Genomic DNA, 16870 nt, shown 5'->3' with positions numbered 1-16870 from the left:
AACTATAAAACTCCCCTAATGGCGCCATAAATCTCCATCTACACCGTAAGCGAAGAATAGGATATAGCATCCGAACAAACACATGCATGTACCAGGAACGGAACATTATAAAGGGAAGGGGGGCGGACCCATGGCGCTCTAAGCCTCGCAGTGAAAAAAACCCGAAATGGGGCAACCAGGTCACTTCCGGCCAAAGGAAATGAAACTCACAGCGCTCCAAGCCTCGCAGTGAAAGCACCGCGGGAGGAGCGTCAATGTCATTTCCGGAAATCAGGCGGATCACATGGCGTCCGCTCCACCAACTCCCTTTGTTCTTGGCATAGACACCCTCATGATGTGCGCCACACGCACTCCAGCTTCTATAGCAGGAGCGGAGTTACGCCACAACATCATCACAAAAGGGGATGGACCGGAATATCCCATTCTATGCCCCTGGTCACTGATGCACAGATACTGGGAATGGATAAGCCCGGAGCAGACTAGTAACTTGAAAAAATGGGAGTGGAAGCTCAAAACATAAATGGTCCAAAATTAAGAGCCTCAATGACTAATACAAAAATAATCCTCTATAGTGGATAGTAATATACACAAAATAATAAGGAGGACAATGTTAAGGAAATGAAAAAACTGCTGGACAATCATACCACTTACAGTGTACTTTCCAAAGATCCCACCAGGGACTACAAAAGGGCTCTATCCGAAATAGTAGATGAAGGTTTTTCTTTGTCCATATTGAATAAGGAGAGAGATTTTCTCATTCCTTTGGCCCCTCACATTCCAACAATCTATTATTTACCAAAGGTACACAAAAATCCCGTTAACCCTCCCGGTCGCCCGATTGTTAGCGGGATTGACTCGGTGACCTCTAGGATTGGACAGTACATAGATTTTTACCTTCAACCACTGATTAAACTTGTTCCGTCTTACCTCAAGGATACCTGGGACACCATTAAGCTGTTTGAACAGGTTGAATACCAGGATGACCTGTTATTGGTCACAGCGGACGTTTCCGCACTTTATACGTCCATTCCACATCATTTGGGCCTTGAGGTGGTTGAGCTGTTTTTGTCCAGGAATTCCACCCTTCCTCTGATTCTCAGGAATTTCATTATGGAGTTGTTGTGTTTTGCCACTGGACATAATTATTTCTGGTTTCAGAGTGTGTTCTATTCGCAAATTAGGGCTGTGGCCAAGGGGGCTAAGTATGCCCCCAGTTTGGCCAACCTATTCATGGCCCAGTGGGAGGAGGATGTTGTCTATGCCCTCAAGAGACCGGAGCTGGTCCTGTGGGCCAGGTACATAGACGACATCCTCCTCCTCTGGAGGGGTGACCAAAATTCCTTGGACAATGTTATGTCTATATTGAACACCAATGACCATGGTATCGTTTTGAAATACGAGGCCAGTCTCACCACCATCAATTTTTTGGATTTAGAGATTTCGGCTACCAAACGATCGCTTGGTGTTCAAGACATACTTTAAGCCAACCAATAGAAATGGCTACATTCCGGTGGACAGTTGCCTCCATAGCCAGTGGCTGGATTCCGTCGCCCGAGGCCAATTTCTTCGCCTCAGGCGAAATTGTACTAATGGTAGTGACTTTCTTCTTCGTCTCAGACTCTCAAGGAGAGATTTCTGGAGAAAGGATATAGATCCACTAAACTTGATGCTGACATCCAAGACGTTACTCAGGTTGATAGAGTCTCTTTATTGACTGACCGTCCGAAAGCAGAAAAAGAGAACAAATTTAAATGGTCTTTTTTTTACCTCCTATTCTATACAACACAGAGAGATCAAAAAGATTTTTAATAAGCATTGGAAAGTATTGTTGAACGACAAGGTCCTGGGACCTTCTCTCCCTGATCGGGCTGGCATCATTTATCGCGGTGTTCGCTCTATTCAGGGCGAGATCGCCCCCAATACTTTGGATCCCCCACATGTTGTCTCCTTTTTCCAAGAATGTAAAGGGTATTTCCTGTGTAGAAAGTGCAATGTGTGCCTGCATAACATTTGTGGTAGACGCAGATCTACCACTTTTGTTTCTACGGTTACTATGCAGAGCTACACCATGAAACACTTTACTACATGTGCCACTAGATTCATAGTGTATTTAATTACATGCCCATGCAAAAAAACAATATGTGGGTCGTACAATCAGAACCTTTTCCACCAGAGTTAATGAACACATAGCCAAGATAAAACAAGGCTGCATCTAACACAGTGTTCCACGCCATTATTTGGAACACCACAACAGAGACCCTACCGGCACTCAATTTTAGGTTATAGATAAGTTTGTCCCCCATTGGAGGGGTGACTCATGCCTTCGGGGGGTGTCACGGCTTGAGACATATTGGATCTATGAGCTCAAGTGTTACTCACCCCATGGTATGAACGTCGAATGGGACATAAATTGTTTTATTAACCGGGCTTGAGTTTCACTTGTGCTGTTATCTGTCCTAGTCAGTCAGTCACTCATATGTCTTTGACCTATATGCTTTGCCATCAGATGTGTTTGTATATGGCTGTTTGCTTATCTTTATCGCTAGCCTTGATTTCAATGGTGTCCCTAGGGGGGGCCAGAGGGGGCCCTGACCCCCCCATTATGCTGTGCCCCACCATGTGCCCCCCCCCCCCAATTAAAAAAAAAATTTTTTTTTTTTTTTTTTTACAAAAAATCAATGTCTAAGAGGGAGAGAGTCCCCAGTCAGCTCCTGCTGGTGATTCCTCCCCCCTCCTTCTGCTCGCTGACACTGCATAATGCGAGCGCTCACACAACCACAGCCACCCGATCTGCTCCTTCCCCTGCATCCTCATTGGCAGGGAGAAGAGCGAGTTGCAGGAAGGACTCCACCAGGACTCTCAGTTACTGAAAAAACAGACTGATTTCTCCCATCCTTAGGACAGGAGAACCAGCTTGTAAATTCCAAGAGATGCCAGACCAGAGCAGTCAATAGCAGGGGCAGGACAGCAAGAGGAGGCTGGGGAACCCCACAGTGGCAGAACACCAGGGCCCGGTGGCAAGACAACCTTTGCAACCCTGATAGTTCTCCCACTGCTTTGGATCCTTATATTTTCTTGGTATGCTGGTGACATATATCTCTTGTTTTCTGCCACCCTGGGGGGGTGCCCCAATACAGTAGGAAGGGAGCTCACTGCAGAACATGTGAAAGGGCCATTGTGGGGTCGTAGTAAAGGGCCCCAGAATATATATATATATATATATATATATATATATATATATATATATATATATATATATATATATATATATATATATATTTGCATTTTATAGTTGCCCCCCTACTTTTGTCCCTGTCCCCCCATGTGCCCCCCCTAAATATGAAAGCTGGAGACACCACTGATTGATCTACCTTGTGTTCATTATTACACCACAACCTAATTTTCCAATATTTTTGCTGGGGACTTTTTTGTGTATATTACTATCCACTATAGAGGATTATATTTGTATTAGTCATTGAGGCTCTTAATATTGGACCATTTATGTTTTGAGCTTCCACTCCCTGTGGTTTCAATAACCTATGTTCCTAATATACCTTTTTACAACAGCGCTGTGGCGTTACTTTTGCACCCTTTTGAGTGCTTGGGAGCGTATGATGTGCTGTGTATTGGGTATATGCCATATAGTGGCGTTTTTTCAAGTTACTAGTCTGCTCCGGGCTTATCTATTCTCAGTATCTGTGCATCAGTGACCAGGAGCATAGAATGAGATATTCCGGTCCATCCCCTTTTGTGATTACGTTGTGGCGTAACTCCGCTCCTGGTATAGAAGCTGGAGTGCGTGTGACACGCATCATGGGGGTGTCTATGCCAAGAACAAAGGGGGTTGGTGGAGCGGACGCCATGTGATCCGCCTGATTTCCGGAAATGACGTTGACGCTCCTCCAGCGGTGCTTTCACTGCGAGGCTTGGGGCACCGTGAGTTTCATTTCCTTTGGCCGGAAGTGACCTGGTTGCCCCTATTTCGCGTTTTTTTCACTGCGAGGCTTGGAGCGCCGTGGGTCCGCCCCCCTTCCCTTATAACGCTCCATTCCTGGTACATGCATGTGTTCGTTCGGATGCTATATTCTTTTCTATGCTTACGGTGTAGATGGAGATTTATAGCCCAATTAGGGAGTTTTATAGTTCATGTTTTGTTGGATGTATGGAGGGGAATTGGTATAGAGGCTTGGAACACATGCCGATTTGGCTATTTCCGGTCCCGCCAGGATGGGGCGGTTCTTCTTCATTTGTAGCATTATAAATACTTTAGCAATGTGGGGGGGGCAAGATGATGCCCCTGTTGAAGACTTTTCTAGTCGAAACGCGTCGGTCTTGCTCATTTTTGCCTCTCACATTGCTTTTACCCATTTTTATTCCTTTTTGTGATCACTTTTATGTGAAAGATCTTGCTTATCTTTGTAAGATTTTTTTTTTTATGCCCAAATAAACCATGCTTGGTTGTCCTGCACCATATGGAGCACCTTTTTCTTTATTTTATATTTTGATACTGTTGATCATCCATTCATCATTCTTTCGTGGACGGATTTCGGACCTATCTGGTTGCCGGGTGTCGGTTCCCTCCGGTCCTGCGATTTGGGATTGTTCATTGACCATCGCATCCAACGCGACATCTTCAGAAGCTCGTTTGACCCACTGTCGTACGGTAGGTGGGTCCATCATGGCTGCTAAGAGTACCCTATCTCTTCTATCACCATTTTTCTGAAGTGTCTATATTTTTACCAGCTGGTCCATCGGGACCATATATCAACCATTCCATCCGGAAACGGAGTATAGGACTTTTTCCATCTTCTTTACACTCATCACATAGACTATGTCCCACATTACGTTGTGTTTCACTAGCACTGTTCATTTTACAATATTTCACTTCTGCAAATTGATTGCTTTATATTCATCATCATTGTAATATTAGTATCACCGTTCATTTAGGTGTATCATATCTTGTCACTTTATTTCTTGTTCTCACTCACATGAGTACAAGTCTGAGCGCTACACTTATTTTTCCACTTATCGTCTAAGGTGCCACAACCTTTCTAGCTACTTACCTGTTTAGAAACTCTCGCTCAGCAGAGGTGAGTATTTCGCGATTGCCGCTGCTGGAATGCTCAAGATATGAGCTGCAGGGAAAACCTTGTGGACGCACACAGAACCACTCCTCCCCTGTATGTAAATCACGGTAAGAACACACGTCCTGTCCAGGGGGCTGAGCATTACACTCCACTATGGCTTTTTTTCTTTTATAGTGGAAATATCCGGCGTAATACACCTGAACATTGAAAACTGGAATTTAGAGCGCTGAACATTTTGGGCAGATACCAAATCTTCATCACACTGTCAGATTTTTATAACACCGGATCCTAATATTAGCAGATCATAATTGACACGTGTTGTTTGGTCACATGCAGCACCTGCAATTCCCAGTATTACAGTAGATGTAAGCCCTCCCCAGATGACCTTTATTTAACTAAAGCCCTGTGGATTATAAACAAATGCATTTTTCTCCATAAAATACTGTTTTTATCTATTCTTCATGCTATTTAGTGCTTAATCGAAAGGAGCTACTGTTTTCTCTGGTTTCCTGTTCCCAAAGCCCACGACACTCTACCCAGCACCACATTCTCTGACACACAAGGGTTGAAAGGTGAAAATGTTTTGTAAACATATATATATACAGTATATATATTGTGACAGTAGGAGATGCTGTTACAGTAAAATTAGTAGTTTGGAGGACACAAGGTGTGCACATTTGCTTGGTGCAAGACTGCAGAGCATAGAAGTGGACTGGAGAAGACTGCTTTCACAGCTTTCTCCAGGTTTTGGTAGTCCGTCATGGGGCTCTGTAGTTTGGAGATTCCACAGTGTCTTGGGTGGGACGGGATCTCCAACCCTGTGTCCAGATTTTGTAAATGGCCAACAGCCCTTATAATGAGTTTATGGGAATACCTCAGGGCTCCCAGTTGAAGACTGCTCCACACCAAGAGACAGGAGGTCTCCAGGAGTCAGAGGGGCTGCAGAAGGTAGCCAGAACACGTGTGACTGCAAGAGGCAGTGAAACGGCCCGAGGACTAAAGCCAGAGCGGACCTGTGGGCGCTAAAGTAAAGCCGTCCACACTGAAGGATCCAGTGGTCTGTGTGACCAGGATAAAGAGCAGAATTACTGCTACAGAGAGCAAGGTGGGCTAGCATTTTCTGTTGTGTGTATTTGCAGGAGAAGAACCCCTGCGTGGGAAACCGTTATGTTATGGACTTTTATTTGCCTTTTTAATAAAAATGGGCTACCATGCCCTAAAATACAGTTCCTGACTGGAAAGCATCTACTATGAAAGCTAAACAACCCCCAACTTTACTAATATATAAATATATATATATATATATATATATATATATATAGCATCCTGATGTTTAGGCAGGGTTGCTAGTAAATTTACTTGCCAAGTGTAGTTGCCTTGGCCAATTGATAGGAGATCAATTGATTCCACCCTAATTGGGCAGGGATTTTATTGGGTCCCTTTGCCTGCTGGGAGAACCTATTTATTTGGGTAAGGTCAAGCGATCTGTGTTCAGTGCCACCTGGACGGCTGTCTGGGTGGACATGTGTTGTATTGCCCCGGTCTGCTAGGCCAGAGCCTAATGCCGCGTACACACGATCGGACTTTCTGGCATACTTGGTCCGGCACACTTTCCGATGGACTTTGTCCGCCAGGTGCACCAGACTTTAAAACGGACGGACTTGCCCACACACAACCGGACTTTCCGGCAGGCTAAGTCCGCCCGTCTTTCCAACGGACTTTCGCCGGAGTTACGGTGGACTTTCAGAATGAACGGACTTGCCCACACATGGACAAGTCCGTTCATTTTGAACGTGACTCAGGTGCGATGGGACTAGAAAAGGAAGTCAATCTTGCTGCTTTTATCGGCGAGATTGACACCTTGCGAGCCCCGTCGCGGGTCATACCAGACCCTTAGGTCTGGTATGGATTTTAAAGGGAAGCCCCTACGCTGAAAAAACGGCGTGGGGTCCCCCCTAAAGTCCATACCAGACCCCGATCCGAGCACGCAGCCCGGCCGGTCACCCGGTGACTACGCCCCCTAAAACGTCACAGTCCCAGCATGCCCAGGGACTGTGACATCATAAGGGGGTGGGGTCTCCACCTATATAAGTCACAACAAAGCCCTCAGAGAGCAGTCCAGCCGGAGAGAGCATCGTGTCAACATCTGGAGAAGAGAAGAGGGAAGAAGACAAGAAGCCAAGAAGCCCAGAAGTTCGGAGAAGAGGCCGGAGAGAGCGGAGAAGAACCAACCGGACGCCGGGAGAAGAGGAACCGGAGGGACCCCAGAAGCCGGAGGAAGACCCCCCGGAGCTGTTTAATAAATTATTTTAAAAACCTGTGTAGTGTGTTTTATTATTGACACTTTTTCAATAGGTGAATGGGTAGGGGTACCATGTACCCCATACTCATTCACATAGGGTGGGGGGCCAGGATCTGGGGGCCATCTTATTATAGGGGGCTCCCGGATTCCGATAAGCCCCCCGCCCGCAGACCCCGACAACCAACGGCCAGGGTTGTCAGGAAGAGACCCTTGTCCTCATCAACATGGGGACAAGGTGCTTTGGGGTGGGGGGGCCCCGCGGGGCGCCCCCCTCCCCCAAAGCACCCACTCCCCATGTTGAGGGCATGCGGCCTGGTACGGTTCAGGAGGTGGGGGGGCGCTCGCTCGTCCCCACCCCCTTTCCTGACCGGCCGGGCTGCATGCTCGGATCGGGGGTTTGGTATGGATTTTAGGGGGGACCCCACGCCATTTTTTCGGCGTAGGGGCTTCCCTTTAAAATCCATACCAGACCTAAGGGCCTGGTATGTCCCGCGCTCGCCGTAATAGGAAAATTTGTTTTTCCTACTGCATCGAGCGCGAAATGCAATACCCTGCCCTTGCGTCGCATCTGGTCCGTTGGACTAGCATACAGACGAGCGGCCTTTCCGTCGGACCAGCACACAGACGAGCGGACTTTCCGCCAGAAACTGAGTCCGACGGAAAGATTTAAAACATGTTTCAAATCTAGGTCCGGCAGGCTTTTGGGAAAAAGTCCGCCGGAAAAGTCCGCCGGAGCCTACACACGGTCGGATTGTCTGGCAGACTCTGGTCCGCCGGACCAAGTATGCCGGAAGGTCCGCTCGTGTGTACGTGGCATAAGGCCTATCCCGGGGACATCTGGCTGCTAGGCTGTCTGAGGACCTATCAAGAAGCAAGAGATCAGCGCAGGGTTGGGACTGCGGCTTGCAGTCCAACCAAAAGTGACGGTTCTGCTGGCCGGAGAACCTGACATGGTTGGAGGTAGAGGGGAAGCTGTAGCCACTAAGGGACCATCCACCTTGTTACCAGGGAGCACCGTGAATAGCTGAAGTACCAGAGCAGTATTCTCACCAACCAGGGGCGGTGAAGAATTGGGAAACTTCAGCAGGTGTCAAGCCAGGGACCCAGCCAGCAGAGGTGACGCTTGCAGAGCAATCTTGTGTGCCAAGCCAGGGATCGGGCAGGCCAGTGGGGTGACGCTTGAGGAGTATCTGTGAGTGCCAAGCTAGGGACCCAGCAGGGGCGCTTGAGGAAGATACTCAATGATAAGATTGGAAGAGCTGAGGAGATCTAGTGGCAGTGGATCAGCGGGTGTAGGTGATAGACTGGGAGCTCAGTTGAGTGAAGATCTAAGAAGGAGATTGTGGGGAAAGTGAAAGAGTTCATTGAAGACTTTGTTAGAAACTGTTCAAGATTGTTGCCATAGGAGACAGCAGGTCTACACGTGCAGATGTGGTGTCCAGCTGGGTGCCTTTCCCTGCATGGCTGTCTACCTGTAGAAGTCTCGAAGTCTGCTAATTAACATTGCAACTACTAAAGGGTGTCCTGGCCCTAACCCTCTCTTCCACAGTTCTGTTCAATAGAAAATAAATCTCTTTGCATTCAAGAAGTGTCTGGCTCCCATTAATCTACCTTACATTGCACTCATCATGCCTCGTAATCCACTCTACACAGAAGGATGTCAGCTGTACCTAACTCTGGAGGTTTCCATTAGGCCTGGAGAGGCCCGGGCCTTGGCTATATATATATATATATATATATATATATATATATATATATATATATATCACCCTCTAGTGTGCAACTAGGGTGGGTAAATTTATTTTGTGACCCATTGTAGTATGGTAGTTGAGTCTGTAATTGGGTCGGGTTACTCTAGGTCAGACTAGAAGGCTCTACGGGGCAAGTCTCTGGTACCCCCCCCCCCAGTTATAGAAGCTTCTGGAAGCTAGTGGTGGAGGTTAGGAGATCCTGATCTGTATTTTTGAGGGAATCTGACCAATCCCCAGGCAAAAGGCCCTGGCAGGGCGGCTGGATCAACCCTTAAATATCGTGGAGCCTGGCCAGCAGGGGAATCGGGTGGAAGATGGAGTGTTCATTAGCAGGGGGTGTTACTTACTATCCTTGTGCTGAGGGCTCAAACTTACTTCTATAATCCCCTGTCCTCTGGTGTGGCTGGGGTTAATAGAGCCTATGGACCTATGATAGGTGGTCATCAAGAGTTCTAACTATGCCTGCCCCCCCCCCCCCCCAATTATAGCCATTACAGCTTCTATTAATGAAATGTGATCTATGAATCGAGGACAGGTGGATAAATGAGAGGGGCGGAAAAGGCAGACATAGATGGCACTCTATGGTAGATTACATTGCGGCAGCGTGTGTGTGCTTGAGGGGGGGGTATCAGAGGATGAAAATTTCAACTAGTGCAGGAGGCATCAGCACAAGGGACACATCAGATAGTAATGTACAGTCAGGTCCATAAATATTGGGACATCAACACAATTCTAATCTTTTTGGCTCTATACACCACCACAATGGATTTGAAAAGAAACGAACAAGATGTGCTTTAACTGCAGACTTTCAGATTTAATTTGAGGGTATTTACATCCAAATCAGGTGAATGGCGTAGGAATTACAACAGTTTGTATATGTGCCTCCCACTTTTTAAGGGACCAAAAGTAATGGGACAATTGGCTGCTCAGCTGTTCCATGGCCAGGTGTGTGTTATTCCCTCATTATCCCATTTACAAGGAACAGATAAAAGGTCCAGAGTTCATTTCAAGTGTGCTATTTGCATTTGAAATCTGTTGCTGTCAACTCTCAATATGAGATCCAAAGAGCTGTCACTATCAGTGAAGCAAGCCATCATTAGGCTGAAAAAACAAAACAAACCCATCAGAAAGATAGCAAAAACATTAGGTGTGGCCAAATCAACTGTTTGGAACATCCTTAAAAAGAAAGAACGCACCGGTGAGCTCAGCAACACCAAAAGACCTGGAAGACCACGGAAAACAACTGTGGTGCATGACCGAAGAATTCTTTCCCTGGTGAAGAAAACACCCTTCACAACAGTTGACCAGATCAAGAACACTCTCCAGGAGGTAGGTGTATGTGTGTCAAAGTCAACAATCAAGAGAAGACTTCACCAGAGTGAATACAGAGGGTTCACCACAAGATGTAAACCATTGGTGAGCCTCAAAAACAGGAAGGCCAGATTAGAGTTTGCCAAACAACATCTAAAAAAGCCTTCACAGTTCTGGAACAACATCCTATGGACAGACGAGACCAAGATCAACTTGTACCAGAGTGATGGGAAGAGAAGAGTATGGAGAAGGAAAGGAACTGCTCATGATCCAAAGCATACCACCTCATCAGTGAAGCATGGTGGTGGTAGTGTCATGGCATGGGCATGTATGGCTGCCAATGGAACTGGTTCTCTTGTATTTATTGATGATGTGACTGCTAACAAAAGCAGCAGGATGAATTCTGAAGTGTTTCGGGCAATATTATCTGCTCATATTCAGCAAAATGCTTCAGAACTCATTGGACGGCGTTTCACAGTGCAAATGGACAATGACTCGAAGCATACTGCGAAAGCAACCAAAGAGTTTTTTAAGACAGTTGCAGTAGAGGCCTGGCAGAGCATCACCAGGGATGAAACCCAGCGTCAAAGGATTTACAACCAAGTATTAAAAAGTGAAAGTTTGATGGATGATTGTTAATCTGTCCCATTACTTTTGGTCCCTTAAAAAGTGGAAGGCACATATACAAACTGTTGTAATTCCTACACCGTTCACCTGATTTGGATGTAAATACCCTCAAATTAAAGCTGAAAGTCTGCAGTTAAAGCACATCTTGTTCGTTTCGTTTCAAATCCATTGTGGTGGTGTAAAGAGCCAAAAAGATTAGAATTGTGTCGATGTCCCAATATTTATGGACCTGACTGTACCTTGGTTGATGTTTGTTCTTTTTTTTATACTAAACTTAGGCTTTAAACATAAAGTCGGCTCTCACTTTATCAGGACGAGTCTCCCTCTTATTCCTCAGGATGGCGATGGCTTCACTGGAATGGACGAGTGAGATAGAGATGTTACAGATTCCGGGCCACAGAAGGAGAAAGGTGGCGGTGTAACTGCCATTTCTGTGGTCGGTGATGGAACCGGTTACTCCAGCTTTCAGCTGTGGAGAATGCAGCTTAGCCTGGAAATAATCCCCCCCATAGGTCTTGGGGTGATCATAGTGGTCTCGAGCTCTGATGAAAACCTTTACATGCTCCCCCACGTGGTATGTAGTACGTGGATCCAGCCAAGAGCACTCTGTGGTACTGGGGCTGGTAGATGACAGGAAGCTGGTGGAATTGGGAGGCTCCGGCCATTCAAGAAGTTTCATGATCTTCTGGATCTCTTCAGCTTTGGGATTAAAAAATTTGTTTAGGGATGGGGTTGCTTCATTGGAATGATAACTCTTGGGGTAAGGCTGATACCATCTGTCCTTTGGTGTTAATGAGCTTAATCTATACAAAGCCTGAAAAGAAACAAATTAGATCAGCAGGACATATATATATATATATATATATATATATAAAAAAATAGGACTAAAGTGGTTGTAAACCTCTGAATGAAAAGTAAACAAAGCAGCAATTTTTTTTGGAAAAAATTACTTTAATGAATTAAAAAAAAAAAAACAGTAAAGTTAGCCCCAATTTTTTTTTTTTGTATAATGTGAAAGATTTTACGCCGCGAGAATTGTGATCTTTTTATTCTAAGCAAAAAAATTTTGATTCTCATTTTGACCAGAATCGTGCAGCTCTAGTGTGTGTGTGTGTGTGTGTGTGTGTGGTGTGTGTGGGGGGGGTCCCATTCACCCCCCCACTCAGATCTCAGATTACACTCAGCTGTGTGCTCTATGCTGTGCATTGTTTAACCACTTTAGGGGGATTTGCCCCCATAATGACCAGGCCTTTTTTTGCAATACGGCACTGTGTTGCTTTAACTGACAATTGCGCGGTCGTGCGACGCTGTACCCAAACAAAATGTATGTCCTTTTTTCCCCACAAATAGAGCTTTCTTTTGGTGGTATTTGATCACCTCTGCGGCTGTTATTTTTTGCGCTATAAACAAAAAAAGACCGACAATTCTGAAAAAAACAATATTTTCTCTTTTTGCTATAATAAAGATCCCAAAAAAACACAAAAAAACGAATTTCTTCATCAGTTGAGGCCAATATGTATTCTTCTAAATATTTGTGTTAAAAAAAAAAATCGCAATAAGCGTATATTAATTGGTTTGCACAAAAGTTATAGCGTCTACAAAATAGAGAATAGATTTACGGCATTTTTTTTATTATTATTTTTTTACTAGTAATGGTGGTAATTTGCGATTTTTAGCGGGACTGCATCATTGCGGTGGACAGATCGGACACTTTTGACACTTTTTTAGGACCAGTGACATTTATACAGCGATCAGAGCTAAAAATAGCCACTGATTACTGTATAAATGTCACTGGCAGGGAAGGGGTTAACAGTAGGGGGTGATCAAGGGGTTAACTGTGTTCCCTGGGTGTGTTCTAACTGTAGGGGGGATGGGCTACCACTGATATGGCAGATCACTGTTCCCGATGGCTGGGAACAGAAGATCTCTGACATGTCACTAGGCAGAACGTGGAATTGTCTTTTTTACATAGGCAGTTCCCCATTCTGCCTCTGTACACCACAATCGCGGTTTGCTGGCAAGCATTGAGTCCGCGGGACCCGCAGGCACGCTCCCGCGGCGCTACCCTCCCTGCACAGACCGGCGTACACCTAAGGCGATTTGCGCAGGAGAGCCGACCTACTGCAGTATAATGATGGCGGCTGGTCAGCAAGAGGTTAACATCAGATCTCTGCCCCTGCTTTCTGCCTTGTTCCGTGTACTTTAAAGTGGTTGTAAACTCTCCCCGACAACCTTGTCCCATGTAAATCAGCATAAAAAACCCTAATGAACACTGCTTGTAGATATCTCCTTACTTGCTTAGTATTGTTGTAATCCTTTTTGTTCTTTAGAATGACTTCACTGAGCATGCCCATATCTCCCCTGATTTATGGCACACTCTGTGTGCTTGTCTGTCTATTATCAGATCTTCCTACGGCACAACTCTGAAATCCCACGAGACTTGCATAATCACTCAGAGCTTCATACTACACCCCATGTGACCATGTGACATCACATGCAGTGTAAACTTGGGCATCGGTCAGGATTACTGCAGCCTTATCAGCTGAAGCTGATAAGACTGACACAGGCAAACACTAGATAATAGGCACAAGTAAATACTATGAAATAAAACAAGTCAGCTATGAGCAGTGAAACAGGGTTGCCATAGAAGCGTTGGATTGAGAAGGAGGCTTGGTTAACAGTACAGGAAGTGCTCAATGTAAGGGCGGAAATACAATTTACTGTGGACTCAGAAAACAATACTTAAGATGGCGCTGCCTTACCCCTGGAAACAAGTTTTTTAAAGTTTCTTTAAACAGTAAGTAATATGCGATTTGGGCTGGACTACAGTGGCTATAGTTTGATAATTACTTATTATAATGGACTAAATGAAAAGCAGCATCAGAGTTGGGGAGTTTACTTCCTCTTTAAACAGCTCTAGAGGAGAGATCTCTGCAGATAAACAGGTGCAACGTATGTAGGTGGATTTGTTTAATCTCTGTGTATCACCTGAGGCAGTCACTTCACTGGGTATATGAAAGGATTTACAACCATTTTAATTGCAGATATTTTGCCATGCAGAACATGCAAATGCACAGGCTCAAGCAGGGCAAGCCACTTAGTAGTAATATAAAAACATTAACTATTAAGAAAAGCAAAAAAAAAGAAAAGAAAAGGAACATAAATTTCACACATATGCAAACATTTGGTATGATGTTTGTTCTGATGTTTCTTGAAAATATCACTCAGAACTCCTCTCAAGAGCTCTCAGCCCTGATGCAAGCAGCGGGCTGGATCTTGGAAGGAGCTATGCAAATATACAAATGCTTTGCTGGCTGGGTGTGAGCTAGAGAAGTGGTGCATTCTAAGCAGACTGTCTTTGCATGCAGACTGACCCCGGTGCAAGACACTCTGTGATTGGGAGAGGGGAGATCATCGATGTCCGACCACCCCTCCTCCAATCACAGAGAGCAATCTGCTGTGATCTTAGCACTCCGACTGGAACTATAATGCAGCAGCCTAGACACATGGGACACACACATGATTATTTATACTACTAAAAATGTGTCCATTCCAGATTGGGCAAGGTGAAAGTATTACAAATAATGAAGGGTGAGACGGCATAGGCAGCGGAAAAGGGCAGTGACAACATGTGCAGGAGGGGAGTGCAGAGGGTTATGACAGTATGGGTAGGCAAGGAGGGTATGATGGCATGTGCAGGAGAGGAGAGCAGAGGGTATGATGGCATGTGCAGAAGAGAAGAAGAACAGAGGGTATGACAGCATGTGAAGGAGAGGAGAGCAGAGGGTATGACAGCATGTGAAGGAGAGGAGAACAGAGGGTATGATGGCATGTGCAGGAGAGGAGAGCAAAGGGTATGACAGCATGTGAAGGAGAGGAGAGCAGAGGTTATGATGGCATGTGAAGGAGAGGAGAGCAGACGGTATGACGGCACATGAGGGTGTGGAGAGCAGAGGGTGTGATGGCATGTGCAGGAGAGGAGAGCAAAGGATATGATGGCATGTGCAGGAGAGGAGAACAGCGGGTAGGATGGCATGTGCAGGAGAGGAGAACAGCGGGTAGGATGGCATGTGCAGGAGAGGAGAACAGCGGGTAGGATGGCATGTGTAGGAGAGGAGAGCAAAGGGTATGATGGCATTTGCAGGTGAGGAGAGCAGAGGGTATGATGGCATGTGAAGGAGAGGAGAGCAGAGGGTATGATGGCATGTGCAGGAGAGGAGAGCAGAGGGTATGATGGCATTTGTAGGAGAGGAGTGTGGAGTGTAGGATGGATGTAGATTGATGTCTAGTAATGGTCATACAAGAGTTCCTATTTCAAGGAAATATTTATTGAATTCATTCTTTGTAATAAATCCCTAATAAAAAAACAAATCTTCATACAGAAGGAGATGTGACTTGCAGTGATTCATTCATCACACACAAACAGACACACTTACCCCGGTCATAAAGAATATAGCGAGGGTCCACAGACACAGGGCACGGGCCCCAGTCCTGCTCAGGGCCATGCGTTTCCCCCCGAGATTTCCAGCAGATAAAATGGAACTGCAAGCAAAGTTCTTTTGAATAACTTCATAGGAAAGGAGATCTATCTCCCGCAGAGGGAAGAGTGAAGGATAATGTGTAGAACGTATTAAATATTAACTAACTGGGTGCCATTTAGTTGTGCACTGTGTATCATAAACAATACTGTAGTTATTTTTTATTTTTTTATGATTATTCATTATCATCATCATAGACCTTTCATCCATTCACAAAGAATTATTTTTCTGAAAGGCAGTAGATACACAGAGCCCAGTATTTTGTTGTGGTGGGAAGCTCTGCAGAAAATAAATGTTATAGGGGCCAGAACACTTTTAGTGCTCTTATCCTCTCCCATCCTCTTCATCCAGCACCTTATACTTAGTTATGGTCTCACTACCTTGTGGATTAGAAATATGTGTTGTGTGATGTCAAGGACGCTCTGCTGACAGCCACTTCACACACACACACCGCAGTTTTAGCTACTTTGAAGAGGAGTATCGTTGTTATGGCAGCAGCTAGCTACCATAACCTCAGTATCCTCTTCTTCAGCGGGCGGTTCGCTATCGGATAAAAGTGGTCTCTGCAGCGGATTCGCAGCGAGATCACTTTTATCGGCGGCGGGAGAGGGCCCACCGCGCTCCAGTGCCCTCCGCCGCTTACCGGAGTCGTCGGTAGCAGCGGAGGCGATCAGATCCTTCTCCTGGCCTCCACCTGTCTCCATACCATTTTTTTTTTCAAATGACCAAAACATTTTTTTTTTTGCATTTACACCTAAGACCTTGTAACACTAACGAGTCACATGACACCGGGGAGAGAAAATGGCTAATTGGGCCCAATTTGGACATTTACACAGCTGTATTCTCTGTCCTGTGATGCTGAGCTGTATATTCCTGACACTATAGGTGGAATACAGAGGACGGAGTGGGTGGATTGTATAAGGGGTGGGGCTTATGGGAAGTGGGAGGGGTCAAAAAGGAAGGGCGGGGTCTGGTGCCCCCCCATCCTTAAACTTCACCAGCCACCACTGCCAGTATTCCAACATGATAACGACCCCAAACACACCACCAAGACTATCACTGCCTTGCTAAAGAAGCTGAGGGTAAAGGTGATGGGCTGGCCAAGCATGTCTCTAGACCTAAACCCTATTGAGCATCTGTGGGGCATCCTCAAACGGAAGGTGGAGGAGCGCAAGGTCTCTAACATGTACCAGCTCTGTGATGTCATCATGGAGGAGTGGAAGAGGACTCCAGTGGCAACCTGTGAAGCTCTGG

The 16870-nt window shown here is 45.7% G+C and overlaps 1 protein-coding gene across 1 annotated transcript in view; it reads right to left on the bottom strand.

The window, feature by feature from the left end:
- Positions 1–15803, bottom strand: part of LOC141144098 (NXPE family member 3-like) — a 49166-nt gene extending 33363 nt beyond the window's left edge. The window contains exons 1-3 of the mRNA XM_073629476.1: positions 15515–15803; positions 11383–11892; positions 5064–5284 (exon numbers count right to left, since the gene is read on the bottom strand). Coding sequence (XP_073485577.1) covers positions 5064–5284; positions 11383–11892; positions 15515–15583 — 800 coding nt within the window. The 5' untranslated portion in view covers positions 15584–15803. The remainder of the gene's footprint in view (positions 1–5063; positions 5285–11382; positions 11893–15514) is intronic.
- Positions 15804–16870: the final 1067 nt, after the last annotated feature.

This window comes from Aquarana catesbeiana, linkage group LG05 (assembly GCF_042186555.1).
Source record: "Aquarana catesbeiana isolate 2022-GZ linkage group LG05, ASM4218655v1, whole genome shotgun sequence".
Taxonomy (NCBI): Eukaryota; Metazoa; Chordata; class Amphibia; order Anura; family Ranidae; genus Aquarana; species Aquarana catesbeiana.
Note: the sequence above shows the minus strand (reverse complement) of the source record. Positions and strands in the feature narration are given on the sequence as shown.